The 13074-nt window shown below is 53.4% G+C and overlaps 1 protein-coding gene and 1 pseudogene across 1 annotated transcript; both read left to right on the plus strand.

The window, feature by feature from the left end:
* Window positions 1-3087: 3087 nt before the first annotated feature.
* LOC116752724 lies at window positions 3088-12481 on the plus strand (annotated as a pseudogene).
* LOC116753238 (non-histone chromosomal protein HMG-14-like) lies at window positions 6436-6741 on the plus strand. Its single transcript, XM_032630794.1, has one exon. The coding sequence runs from the start codon at window positions 6436-6438 to the stop codon at window positions 6739-6741; it is 306 nt and encodes a 101-aa protein (XP_032486685.1).
* Window positions 12482-13074: the final 593 nt, after the last annotated feature.

Here is a 13074-nt window from a genome sequence, read left to right on the forward strand (position 1 = left end):
CACATGCAGTTGGAAAAACTGTACAAAATAGGCATTCTCACACACTAAACGTGGGAGTGCAAAATGGAACTACCCAATACAGAGGACAATTTGACAGGGTCTAGCAAAATTTCGTGTTGATCCAGTGATAAACAATAAACAATAAAATGCTAGAAAGGTATCCCAAAGATACACTGGCAAAATTAGTAAATGATATCTATTCATTGCGGTGTTACTCAGAATAGCAAAATACAGGAGGAAAAACGATTCTCCATCAATAAACTGTGTTACTTTCACATATAAAGAGCTATGCGGCTGTAAAGGGGAGTAAGGAAGGTCTTGAAACCCTGCTACAGTGTGCTCTCCAGGATGTATCAGTAAGGGAAAAATCAAAGTGCAGACCAGGGTGTATAACAAGCTACCTTGCTGTAAGAAAGGAGAATAAACAAACAGATTTTTGGTTACATTTTTTTTTAATGGAAAAATAAATCAAAACTCAATAAACCATTACCCATAGGGGGAATTAAAAAAAACAGGTGGAAGGGACTGGAATGAAAGCCAGACCTCTGTGAAGGCATCTTGCGGGGAGTTATTGAAGGTGGTTCTTAGAACACAGATTCCCACGGGGAATGTGATGGGCAGCCAATTAGCTTAGTGGCAGCAATCACGCTGGAGCCGCCTGGAGCTGACTTGTACCACATTGCAAGAGGCAAGTATTAAATATTCAGGAATGTTGCAAGCTGGTTGTTGAACTACTGGTAACTTTGTACCGGACATGATCAAGGTGTGCCTGTCTGAGGACTGGCTCAGATCCTGGAGCTGGGAGAGGGACCAAACTTTCTACTGGGGTCATGGTCCTCCCCTTCCTGACCAACCAGCTTAGACTTCTGTTATTTGGGGGGCGGGGGGTATTTTGTTTTGTTTCTACAGGTTTTTGAAGAGTAGGCGGGTGATATGTTGGGAAACTAGCCTTCCAAAAAAAGGTCGTGATTTGCTGTGTTTCCCAGTTTCCTTGATGTAAATGCTCCCACCCCAGAAGGAAGAATCTTTCGATCAAGACAAGTGCACGTAGTAATAATTATCCCAGTCCTTCCCCCTCACCAGCATTTGCTCATGCAGCAATATTGGGGAAGGGGAAGGATGGTTGAGCGCGGAGTTCACTCCTGAAACATCATTATGGGCCGTCGACATGAGAGAGAGGGAAGGGAGGTCCTTAGTGGAGTCCTGGCAACATCCAGCTCAGAGCGGGTCCGCTGGGCCCACAAACCAACCCATTGGCCACTCCTGTGTCCCTGGAGGTATAATTGGAATGGATGTCCTCGGTGTTTAAAACAACTCCAACATTCATTTCCAGGCTTTGGAAGGAATTATCATATTAAGAAAGGTAAGCTTCTGAAACTGCTTTCCCCTACCCTCCCCCATCCCAAGTCAGGATAGCGATTCAAAATCAGCATTGCAACCTGGGAGCAGTGGCAGTAATTAGTGCTGCTTTAAAGACTAAAGGATGTGGGGGCGGTTCTTGGAATATCTCCATTCGCCAGTCGAGAGCCTGCAAAAACCAGTCGGATCCTGGGAAATGACAGTGGACAGCTGCAGGCTCAACCAGGGAGTAGCCCCAGTTGCAGCTGCTGTGACAGATGTGCTATGTTCACTGGAGCAGCTTAACCGAGCATTCAACTTATGGATTTCATAAAATTGAAAAAGTCTATGAGACTTCCCCGGCGGTCCAGTGGTTAGGACTCCACGCTTCCAATGCAGGGGGTGTGGGTTCGAGCCCTGTTCAGGGAACTAACACCTCACCTGCCGCGGGGCACAGCCAAAAAATATCGGGCTGGCCAAAAAGTTCATACGGGCCGTGCTATACCATCTTACAGAAAAACCTGAACAAACTTTTTGGTCAACGCAATAAATAAATAAATTTTAAAAATACTACTAATAAAAAGTCTATGTATCAAATGACACTATCAAGAGAGTGAAAAGACGGCCCATAGACTGAGGGGAAATATTTGCAAATCATAATTCTGTTAAGGGCCTAGTAACCAGAATACATTAAAAACTCCTATAACTCAACAACAGAAAGACAAACAATCCAATTTAAAATGGGCAAAGCACTTTCACTGACATTTCTTGAAAGAGGATATACCAACAGGCACAAGAAAAGAAGTCCAGTATCCCTGGTCATTAGGGAGATGCCACTTCATGCCCACTAGGGTGGCTATAATTTAAAACAAATGAATAACAAACAAACAGAAAAGAAATATCAATGAGCATGTGAAGAAACTGGAATCCTTGTACATTACTAGTAGAAATGTAAACTGGTACAGCTGTTATGGAAAATAGTCTAGCAGTTCCTCAAAAGTTTTACACAGCACTATCATATAGCCATCACATCTACTTCTGTTTTATTTGTAAAGGCTTTAAAATTTTATATTGCAAGTGTTTTCTGGTGGTTCAATATCTTCACTTTGTATACCAAAAAGATTCCTTTTGGGTTCTGATTGAAATCACATCAGCAGTGGATCCATCCAGGGAGAGTGGAGATTCTACAGTCTCAAGTTTCTTGCCCACAACTCTCTCGGGTCCCAGTGGACACAGGATGTGTGTGCTCTTCGGTAAAGTTTACTGTTTTGTTCACAACTTAATTTCCTAACGTTCCTCTTAGGTGCTTTATAGTTTGGGCTGCAGTAGTGCTGGGCATCTTTCCCTGTTGTGTTCTCACACTGGCACAGCTGGTGTGAGGGAGGGGCTGCCAGTGGCTGGGAGTTTATCTCACGCCCAACGCATACCTGGATGTGACTTAAGAACCGAGACAGCCACTCAGCAGAAACATGCGTCGTATACTCCCTACAAGCTTTCTGGAGCCAAAGAACAGATGAGAAAACAGATTCTTACAACGTACTCACAAGTTTAATGAGGAAAAGCTGATTGTAGAAAACACAGCAGCCCTAATGAGGGGCTCGTGCAACAGCTCCAAACATCAACAAGGGCAGGCGTGGGAGCCTCCTGCTGGGGCCACACGCACACCCTGGGGTGGGGGGGGGGGATAAAAGCGGATATCCCCAGCACCTCACACACACTCACACCCTCCTTCAGCCCCCCTGCCCCACCATGGCCGCATCCACCCTGTCCGTGTGCTCCAGCGCCCAGAGCTACGGCAGCGGCTCTGCCTGCCCGGTTCCTGCACCGGCTCCTGCTGGCAGGTGGACGACGGCCCAGAGAGCTGCTGCGAGCCCCCCTGCCGCGCCCCCAGCGGCTGTGCCCCGGCCCCCTGCCTGACCCTCGTCTGCGCCCCGGTGAGCTGCGTGCCCAGCCCCTGCTGCCAACCAGCCTGCACCGGCCCCTGCATGGCCTCGTGCCGCCGGCAGTCTAGCTGCCAGCCCCCCTGCCGCACCTGCTCCCCCTGCCAGCAGGCCTGCCGTGTGCCCGTCTGCCGCACACCTGCGTGCTGCGAGCCCGTGTGCTGGGAGGCCCCCCCTGCTCAGCCCCCTCATGCTGCCAGCCCACCCCCTGCCGCTCGTCCTGCCGCTCGTCCTGCCGCAGACCCTCCTCCTCCGCGTCCCTGATCTGCCGCCCCACCTGCTGCCCCGCCTGCTGCGTCCCCGCCTTGGGCACGTCCTGCTGCTGACCGGCTGGATCGTCTGCCCCCCACAAGCTGCTGTCTCTCGGGAGCCCCTGCCCCTCTGCTGGCACCAGGACCTCCCCTCTCCCCATCGCTTGACACTCAGTGGTTGCCCAGAGGGATTTGAACCTGCCGTCCATCCCACAGACCCCTCGACCAGGGTGGACTGCGGGCCCTGGGTGCCTCCTCTGCGGGTTGGCAGCTTGAATCCCATGTGACAAAGGTTAGCTGCTATCATCAATAAAACACTGTGTCCTCCTCAAAGACATAGTCTCAAATCCGAGTTCAAGCAGCTGAAAGACCACAGGATCTGAAAGCGGGTGTCATCTGCATGCTCTGTGTCCCTTCCTACCCCAGGGCCCACCCTCCCCAAAGCCAGCAAGGGAGACGGGCGTGGGGGCAGAAGGTTCGGACCCTGAGCGGGCCCTGGGCTCCTCCCATGCCCACCCCCCTGCCTGTGCAGGTTAAATGTACGTGGGGAGCTGCAGAAACCCTGTTGGGTCGGGATCTGAGAGTCCAGGACTAGCACCGTTGGAGGGAGGTGCCCACCCAGAGGAGGCCTGCCTGCGTACTGGTCTGCGTGCGAGTTCCTGTGGGCCCCGAAGGCGGTGCAGGGTCAGTTCAGACATCACTCGTTCTACTCAAGGTTTCAAGGCCTGAGTGAGAAGGCACAGAGCAAAAAAGACACCTTGTGAACAAACCCTCAAGACAGCGGGGAGGATGAGCCTGCAGTCTCAGTGGACCACTAGCTCTAGAGTCAAATGGGCAGCAGTCAGACTGATGATGTCAGCATCTGGCACCCTACTTATCCCCCAGTCACGAGCAGGCTGATGGGGTCCGTAGGAGCAGAACAGTGGAGGCCAGGCAGGAGGGACCAGGAATTGAAGGCACCTCCCAGGGGGCTCCGCCCCCACCCCAGCTCAGCTCCATCCAGGGAAGAGGGGACAGAGCAAAACCCGAAGAGGATCTTTAAACAGGAAATGGCCAGATTGCAAACCTGCCTCAGCTCTTAAATCTCTTGCCCCAGTTTATTCAAGACCTGTACCCTTTACCTGTTCATTCAAGTTTTAAGAAAATATAACCATCTCCTTATGGACAACGGACAAAGGCCTTGATGGACTCTGCATAGCACAAAGAGTTAAAAGACATAGAGAAGGTTCCACTTCACCCCAACCCAAGAAAAGTGAAGTACAGGGATGTTGACACACGTGGAAACCAGAACCCACAACCCACAGGGACACTAAATCGTCCATCAGAAGGATGAGCAGGGCATCTTCGGGGTTCCTGACGGGACAGCAGATGGGACACGAGCAGGACACGTGGCCGCATGTGTACCAAGTGACACCAAGCAGAAAACGGGCTGACTGCTGGTGCTGTGGGTATCCACGCCGGTCAGGCCACAGCGCAGACCCGGAAGGAGAGAATCGGTTAGAGACACCCAGGTCTCTACTTTGGAGAGCTTGTTTAGAACATGTCTGCAACAAAACGACAATTCTAAATCCTCTGAGAGCCTCCAGATCTCAGGCGAGCTCCTCTGTCACCGTGACACATCTATCATCCACGTGACTAAGACATGGAGAGTCACCACCCTCAAAGTCATCCCATGAAACAAGAGCAACCCGCGAAGCCTTTCTCCCCTGCCTGGTGGACAGCGCAGGTGACACCCTGGGGGTGTCCGGGAGGGTGTCGGAAAGGCCAGGAGGTGACATAAAATGGCCTGGCTTGGATACAGGTGAAAATAAACAGGCCTGGCAGGGAGGTTTGGTTTGAAAGCAAGCATGGTGAGAAGGTGCTGGAGTAGTGGGTACTCTAATAACTCCTTCTGCACTTCACACCCTCATGATCATGTGACATCACAGTGATGGAAGTTTCTAGATATGTGCCTTCCAACAGGAAGGATGCCCTGATGGCACTCCTTGGGCTATTTCTTCGTTCCCAAAGAGCTCCCCACTGACACCCTACTGTGGCAAAAGCTTCCTTCTCTTGGGGATGGTGCCTTCCCTGGGCATCCCCTCAACCCCCTCCCCAGGACGGCCCCAGTGTCCTTGCTCCTGAGGGGCCCGCGTTCACACCACGGAGGCTGAGCCGGCACTTTCTGGGCCATCCCACGTGCAGGCCTGCACCTTCCTCCCATAATCACCATGATTCCGGACACGAGTGGGGCCTCTGTGCACAGTGAGCTCGTCAAGTGTCAAGTGAGGCGGGATTCTCAAATTGGACTCTCCTGGTTCCTCAGGAACCAAGAGGTCAGATGTCACAGGACAAGGGGAACGGCGGCGCGGCCACGCGGGTGCACGAAGGAGGGGCTGGACTCGTCTTGCAGCTTTGAGCTGCCCCTCTGGTGGGTTGAATTGTGTCCCCCCACAAAGATATGTTGAAGTCCTAACTCCGAATACCTCTGAATGTGACCTTAGTTGGAAATTATGTCCTTACAGATGTGATCATGTTAAAATGAGGCCAGTGGGGTGCGCCCTAATCCAAAGACATATGGCGGTGTCTTTATCAAAAAAAAAAGAGGAAACTCTGGACGCAGAGGGAAGATGTTGTGAGGGTGAAGGCAGAGATCGGGGTGATGCCTGTACGAGCTGAGGAACCCCAGAGACGCCAGCAAACAAACGCCAGGAGCCGGAAGAGGGGATAGATTCTCCCTCGCCGCCCTGGGAAGGGACCAGCCCTGCCCACACCCTGATCTCCAATTCTGGCCTCCACACCGGGAGACCATACATGTGTGCTGTTTAAGTCAGTACACTGGCAGCGGCCAGGCAGCCCATCTTTGCAGAGGCTCCCCCTGCACCACAGCCCGCAGGCACCCGGCACGCGCTGGCCCTGCAGCCATGATGCCCAAGAGGAAGGTCAGCTCCCCTGAGGCAGTGGTGAAGCAGGAGCCCGAGAGGAGATCGGCGAGGTTGTCAGCTAAAACGCCTCCTGCAAAAGTGGAAACGAAGTCAAAAAAGTGGCTGGAAAGAACTTATCTTCAGCCAAAAAAAGTGCAAACAAAAGGGAAAAGGCGAGCAAAGGGAAAACAGGCTGAAGTGGCTAACCAAGAGACTAAAGGAGACCTACCTGCAGAAAATGGAGAAACTAAAAACGAGGACAGCCTGCCCTCTGATGAAGGAGGAGAGGAAGAAGCCGAGTCTGATTAATATCACACACACTCAGTCCTATCAGTGGTCCCTGTCTCCCTTCTTGTACAATCCAGAGGAATATTTTTATCAACTATTTTGTAAGTGCAAGTTTTTTAGTAGCTCTAGAAACATTTCTTAAAAAGGAGGGAATCCTACCTCATCCCACTTTTTTTAAGAGTAAATGCTTTTTTTTTTTTTTAGTTTCCCAAGGAGAATTTTATGGATGGCACTAGTTTATTTCCCTTCCAAAAAACCAATTGAGGGCTTGCTTCCCTGGTGGCGCAGTGGTTGAGAGTCCGCCTGCCCGTGCAGGGGACACGGGTTCGTGCCCCGGTCCGGGAAGATCCCACATGCCGCGGAGCGGCTGGGCCCGTGAGCCATGGCCGCCGAGCCTGCGCATCCGGAGTCACAACAGGAGAGGCCACAAGAATGAGAGGCCCGCGCGCTGTAAAAAAAAAAAAAAAAAAACCAACTGAAGGTAAATGAAGTAAACAGTCTCAAGTTTTTATTGTCTTCATAATAAAACAAAATATGAGTCTGAGAACTGGATCCCTTGGCCCTTTCTCTTCTTATCTCTTCCCAGTTCAAAATGCCTGCATCTCTTAAGAGCCAGCATTTTCTTAGACCTGCAGTTGGGCTCAATGCATTCAAGCCTCAGCACAAGCTTCTTTGTAGTTTTAGCCTTTTTCCGGAAAATCGGCTCAGTCTGCCCGCCATAGCCACTCTGCTTCTGTCAGGACGCCGCTGTTCCTGGGCACACAGAGAACCCTTGCCCTTGTACTGTGTCTCTTTGTGGTGCCGGTGGGTTTTAGGAATGCTCACCATGTCTGAGAGAGCACTGTCGGCGCGGAAGGAAGGTGAATGTCTTTTTTTAAGGGGTGAAATCACTTGCTGTTTATTTTTTGGTACAATGAGAAAATAGTGGGATATTGAATATGGGAGGCTTTGATTGTCTTGGGTGTCAGCTTAACATCCCACAGTTGGGAGGTAGCTTTTATATCCTATAATACAAAGCATACTACACGGCAATTTGGAGTCAGTTGCGCATTTGATGTCTTGAACACTTTAAATTACTTCTCTTCCCGCGTTGCTTTTGGTAGAATTGTTTCCTAAAGCAAACCACTCACCCCTTGATCTTGGCTCTCCTGGCAGAGTTTGCGCACTCTGTAACATCTTTGGTCGTGACAGTCCAGTTCTTCTAGTAACTTTGTTAACGTTCTGTGAACGATTGACAATTTGAGTATGTAGTGTATGTGATATTAAATTGTGAAACAGTGGACCAAACGTAAGATAGATAGCTAGTGGGAAGCAGCCGCATAGCACAGGGAGATCAGCTCGGTGCTCTGTGATCCCTAGAGGGGTGGGATAGGGAGGGTGGGAGGGAGACGCAAGAGGGAAGAGATATGGGAACATATGTATATGTATAACTGATTCACTTTGTAATAAAGCAGAAAACTAACAAAAATAAAAAAATAAATTGTGAAATAGTGGGACTTCCGATGTAACAGCATATCAGTATTTGAAGATATTGGTACTTGATATCCCGTCAAGGAAAATTTGCCTCCCATTTTAAGCTGGAAAGTCACTGGAATCACTGTTCAGAAAAGAATCACAACGACATGATTTTTTAGATTTTTGGTACATACGTTAAGAATTGTCTACAAATTGAAATGTCTGTGTACTGATCCTCAAAACAACCAGCAAAATTTAAATTATGAAAGAAAAAACAATAAAAAAAGACAGTACCCAGTCTGTGTACTTTGCATCCCTGGACGTTACCCCAGCCCCTCCCCAACTCCAGCCCCCTAGACAGGGTGGAGAAGCCAGGAGGGGGTCTGTGTGTCACGGGTCCAGGCCCGTGCCTGCCGGGGGTCAAGAGCCATCCCTGGAGAAAGCTGTGCCATGTCCCCTCACCCTCCTAAGGAGGAGGGACTGGGGCAGTCATGTCCCTCTGCAGGCAAAGGAGGGGCTCCCAGGGGGTCACCAGGGAGTGTGATAGAGTCCCCCTGCAGGGAGGCCCAAAACTGCCCGGTGCCAAGGTGCCCAGAATCTGCACTGGATGCTCAGGGGCATGGTGGTCTGAGAGTCCCCACACGTGGGAGAGAGGACAGGGCCGGCTCAGGCCAGGGGAGAGAGCCTGGAGCGGGGACAGACCTGGGCAGAGACATCATCAGCTACAGCGAGCGCCAGAGAAAGGCAAGGACCCGCCGGAGGGGCTTCCTCCCCCGGCTGGGGCTGAGGGGTCCTATCGCCCAGCAGGAAGGGCCCCCGAGGAAAAATGGGCTCCAAGACTGCACAGCAGGGCGAGGGGAGCTGGCTCCGCAGCCCCGAGTGGCTCCCCTCCTTCCCTTCGTCCCCCCGGCCCTGATGGTGCAGCTGGCAGGACCGCGGAGGGAGGGTGGAAGTCCGAGGCTGTGCCGTCAAGAAGCTGGACTGTCCTGCGGCTGCCCTAACAAGTGCCAGGGACACGTGGCTGAGACCACACAAAGTGTCACCCCACAGCTGTGGAGGCCAAATCGGGAGTGAGTCTCACGGGCCATGGTCACCATGTGGGCTGCCCGTTTCTCGCCGCAGGCTCCGGCCAGAGTCTGATCCTCGTGTCTTTCAGCCGGAGGCACCGCATCCTCAGCTCGTGGCCTAGCGTCTGGCTTCCCTCTTCCCGCGGCCTCCCCTTCTGTGGCTGAGTCTCCCCGGCCCCTCTCCCAAGTCCCACCCGGGTGACTCAGGACCATCCCCCATCACAAGACCCTTACTTTACTCCCGTCGGCAAAATCTCTTTGCCGTGTGAGGGGACGCATCACAGTCTTGGGGTCGGGCCGTGGGCATCTCTGGGGGACCACGGAAGGTCCCCTCGAGGTTCTTTCCCACCCATCAGGAGGCAGAGGAGCCCTGCTTGCCAGTGGAACATCTCGGTTCCATTTAGACTCGGGGTGGGGGGACGCGGGGCACCACATATCAGCTGCTGAGCAGAAGACCTTTTCACCTAAAAGGGGTCAGTTCAGGAAGTGACTTGCCCTCAATCCACACAGAGCAGGGTGAGGACTGATCTCGTAAGTTCAGGGGACAGAGTGGGGTCCCTCGGGCTGAGCGCTGGGAGCTCGCCCCTCGGCCAAGAGGCCGGCCACCTTCCCATGCTTGGGCACCCAGGGCAGGGCAGGAGAGCTAGAAGTACCCGGAGGCCTGACAGGAGGGGGCCACACACACAATGGGCTTGCAGCTCACGGGCACACACACAGCAGGCTTGTGGCTCAAAGGCACACGGCAAGAAGGCTGGCAGAAGCTGGGCACACAGGAGGCCAGCTGGCAGCCCTCAGAGCAGCTGGCGTGGCACACGGTGGCATGGGGCTGGGTGCGGTCAGGGCAGAGGACAGGGCTGGTCCAGAGGCTCCTTCCCCGGGGCAGCCTTCATACTGGGCTGTGGCGTCCTGGCCATGCGGCACCCGGGTGTCTTCCTCGTAGCGGCCTGTTGTCTTTCCTCCTCGTCCCCCCCTCGGGTCTCTTCCTGGGGTTTCCAGTGGCAGTGATTCAGTGCAGGAAGCTCCTTCTCAGCCGGAGGCTGACGGTGACCCAGCGGCCCTGTGATTTCTGGAATCGGAGCCTGGGTTGGATGGGGAAAGGCCGTCAGTTGGGACAGGGGCCCCACTTCACTGATTTTCAAGGCCCTCCCCAGGTTAAACATCCTGTCCTTTGTCCACAGAAGCAGAGTCACCCTCACCGCACCAGCGTCCCCCATTGCGATTTGGAAACTCAGTGATCCAGAAGGTTCTCCCTCAGGGTCAGGCGCCTCACTGGGGGCTGTGGCCACGTTATGGCCATAATCGTAACGGCGGGGTTCCAGCTCTGTGCCAGAGCTGAGCTAAGCATTTTACGTGGACTCTCTCGTAACTGATCAATTATCAATCCTGCCACCATTCAAGGGCAGGATCTGCACAGATGTTCAATCAGGAAGATCTGGAAGGATCCCAGGATGTGTGCACGTTCTCACCACTGCAAACGGAGAAGCAGGCATTGAGGCTGCCCAGCCTCACTCTGGAATCCGTGGTCTTTCCATTGTGCCTAACGGTGCTGGGACCTTAGGGGTGGTCTGAGATTCTTGGACCTGTAAACTGGAATATTTTAAAATCAGATTTGGGGATTTTGTCCAGTATTTCTTCAAAATATTCTTAGGCTTCCATGTGATTCTCTTCTCCCTTCTTGGTTGAAATCCCTTGCGTGTTAGCCCTTCTGATGTGGTCTCGGAGGCCCTCTTCATTTTTCCTGACCCCTTGTGCCTCTTCTTCAGATTGGATTTCTGATGTGGTCTCGCAGGCCCTCTTCAATTTTCCTGACTCCTTGTGCCTCTTCTTCAGATTGGATTTCTGATGTGGTCTCGCAGGCCCTCTTCATTTTTCCTGACCCCTTGTGCCTCTTCTTCAGATTGGATTCTTTCTACTGATGTATCTTCAATTCACCGACTCTTTCGTCTTCCATCCATGATCTGAGCCAGTCCCTCTGCACCCATTCCCTAGCACCTCACGCTGCTCCTGGAACACGCCGGTTTCTGCAGCAGGGTCCTCACAGCCCCTTGACTGCCACAGCCCTGGAGCACCGTCCCTGACCCTTCACTGCACCCAGTGCGGTTCAGCATCACTGCCTCCCCGAGACCCCCAGACCACCCACCAGCACCCACTTCTCTCTGTCTGCTGAACCTGCTTTCCTTTCCAGGCCTCAGCGCCCCCCGGAACGATTCCATGCATTCATTTTCTATTTATTCGTCGCCCTGGAAAGCTCATGAGGCCGGACGTCTCCGTTGCCTGCCCAGAGCATAATCTATTGCATGAACAAATCAGTTCTCGTACGATGACGTAAGGCAGAGCTGGCAAACTTTCTGTAAAGGGCAGAGGCTTTGCAGCCACACCGTCTCACTCACAACGACCTCAGCGTTGTCGGGGAAAAGCAGCCTAGACCACTAAATGCACGGACGTGTCTGTGCCCCAGAGAACTTCATTCACACACAAGCAGCAGGACAGACTTGTCTCACAGACGGCAGTTTGCAGACTCCTCCTTCAATGTTTTCCTGTGCGAGATAAAAACTCAAAATACGTGACGGCCTCAAAGTCTTCGCTGACGGCGTGAGATAAAAAGGAGTAAAAGGGTACCGCACTCTGAGTGGATCCTGGGTGCTCTGTGCACAGCGATGGCCCTGGAGAACACCACGAACCCCACGGGAAGGCAAACCAGAACATCCTGTTTGCAGAAGGAGGAACTGGCCTCAAAGCCAACTAGTTTATGGTGGAGAACCAGCACAGGGAAGCACGTCCCAGGATAATAAGATGCTGGGAAAGCACGATGACAGCAGCCACGAGGAAGTCAACAGCTGTGCTTCTGTGTCGCTGGGACGCCCACGGCCCGGGTATATAAAGGCCCCCGGGGACGGCAGCCTGCAGACATCAACCACCCTCCTCCCGACACCAGCCCAGCCCTGCGCCACCATGTGCCACACCAGCTGCCCCTCGGGCTGCCAGGCTGCCTGCCGCGTGCCCAGCTCCTGCCAGCCGTCCTCCTGCACGTCCAGCCACTGCCAGGCGACCGGCATGCCCGTGAGCTGCAAGCCAGTTGTATACGTGCCCGTGAGCCGCAAGCCTGCCGTGTGTTGTACCCGCGAGCTACAAGGCCTGTGCGCGTGGCCTCCTCCTGCCATTCCTCTGTGTGCCGCCAGCCCTCCCGCCCCACCCTGCTCTGCAGACCCGCCCCACCTAGCATCCCTTCCGGCCTCTGATCACGAGGCTCCTCCCAGCTGCTCCCAGCGCAGAGGGGGTCACACCTGTACCCCTCCCGGCACGAGTCCTCGGTGGGCCTCCAGGTTCTGCGTGTGGCAGACGACAAGCACGCTCAGCCAACCCTCTGAACTCGGGCGAGGAGGTGGCAGGATGACCTGGGCCCTTCCGTGAGCTGACGCATTCCCCCTGGGAAGCCCTGGTCCCCAGGGTCCTCCTCTGTCTCCAGCAGGAAACCATGCCCCCATGTGAGCCAAATAAACCATGGCTTTCTCAATGCAGCCTGTCCCCCTGTTTTAGCTTCACATATTTTTGAAGCTTCCTTCCTGAAAGTATATACAAATCACAAGCACGGAAGACCCTCCTCAAAGAGCCCTCTTCCCGATGGCTCAGCTGAAGGTCCTTGGTGGGTGGAGGGTGGGGGAAGGTGTGTCCTCACGTCCACCACTCGAGACTCACATTGTGGATGGGGAAGGACTTCCCCTCCCTCCGAGTGGGGCACAGGAAACAGGCCTGGGTCCAGGGTCCCACCTGGTGCCTAAAGGGCGTCTATACAGGGAGGGCTGGAAACATTCACACAAACCCACCCACACAC

Source organism: Phocoena sinus, chromosome 4 (genome assembly GCF_008692025.1).
Source record: "Phocoena sinus isolate mPhoSin1 chromosome 4, mPhoSin1.pri, whole genome shotgun sequence".
Taxonomy (NCBI): Eukaryota; Metazoa; Chordata; class Mammalia; order Artiodactyla; family Phocoenidae; genus Phocoena; species Phocoena sinus.

What these genes read in the sequence shown, in the direction of transcription:
- LOC116753238 (XM_032630794.1), top strand. Translation starts at nt 6,436, where the DNA reads ATGCCCAAGAGGAAGGTCAGCTCCCCTGAGGCAGTGGTGAAGCAGGAG.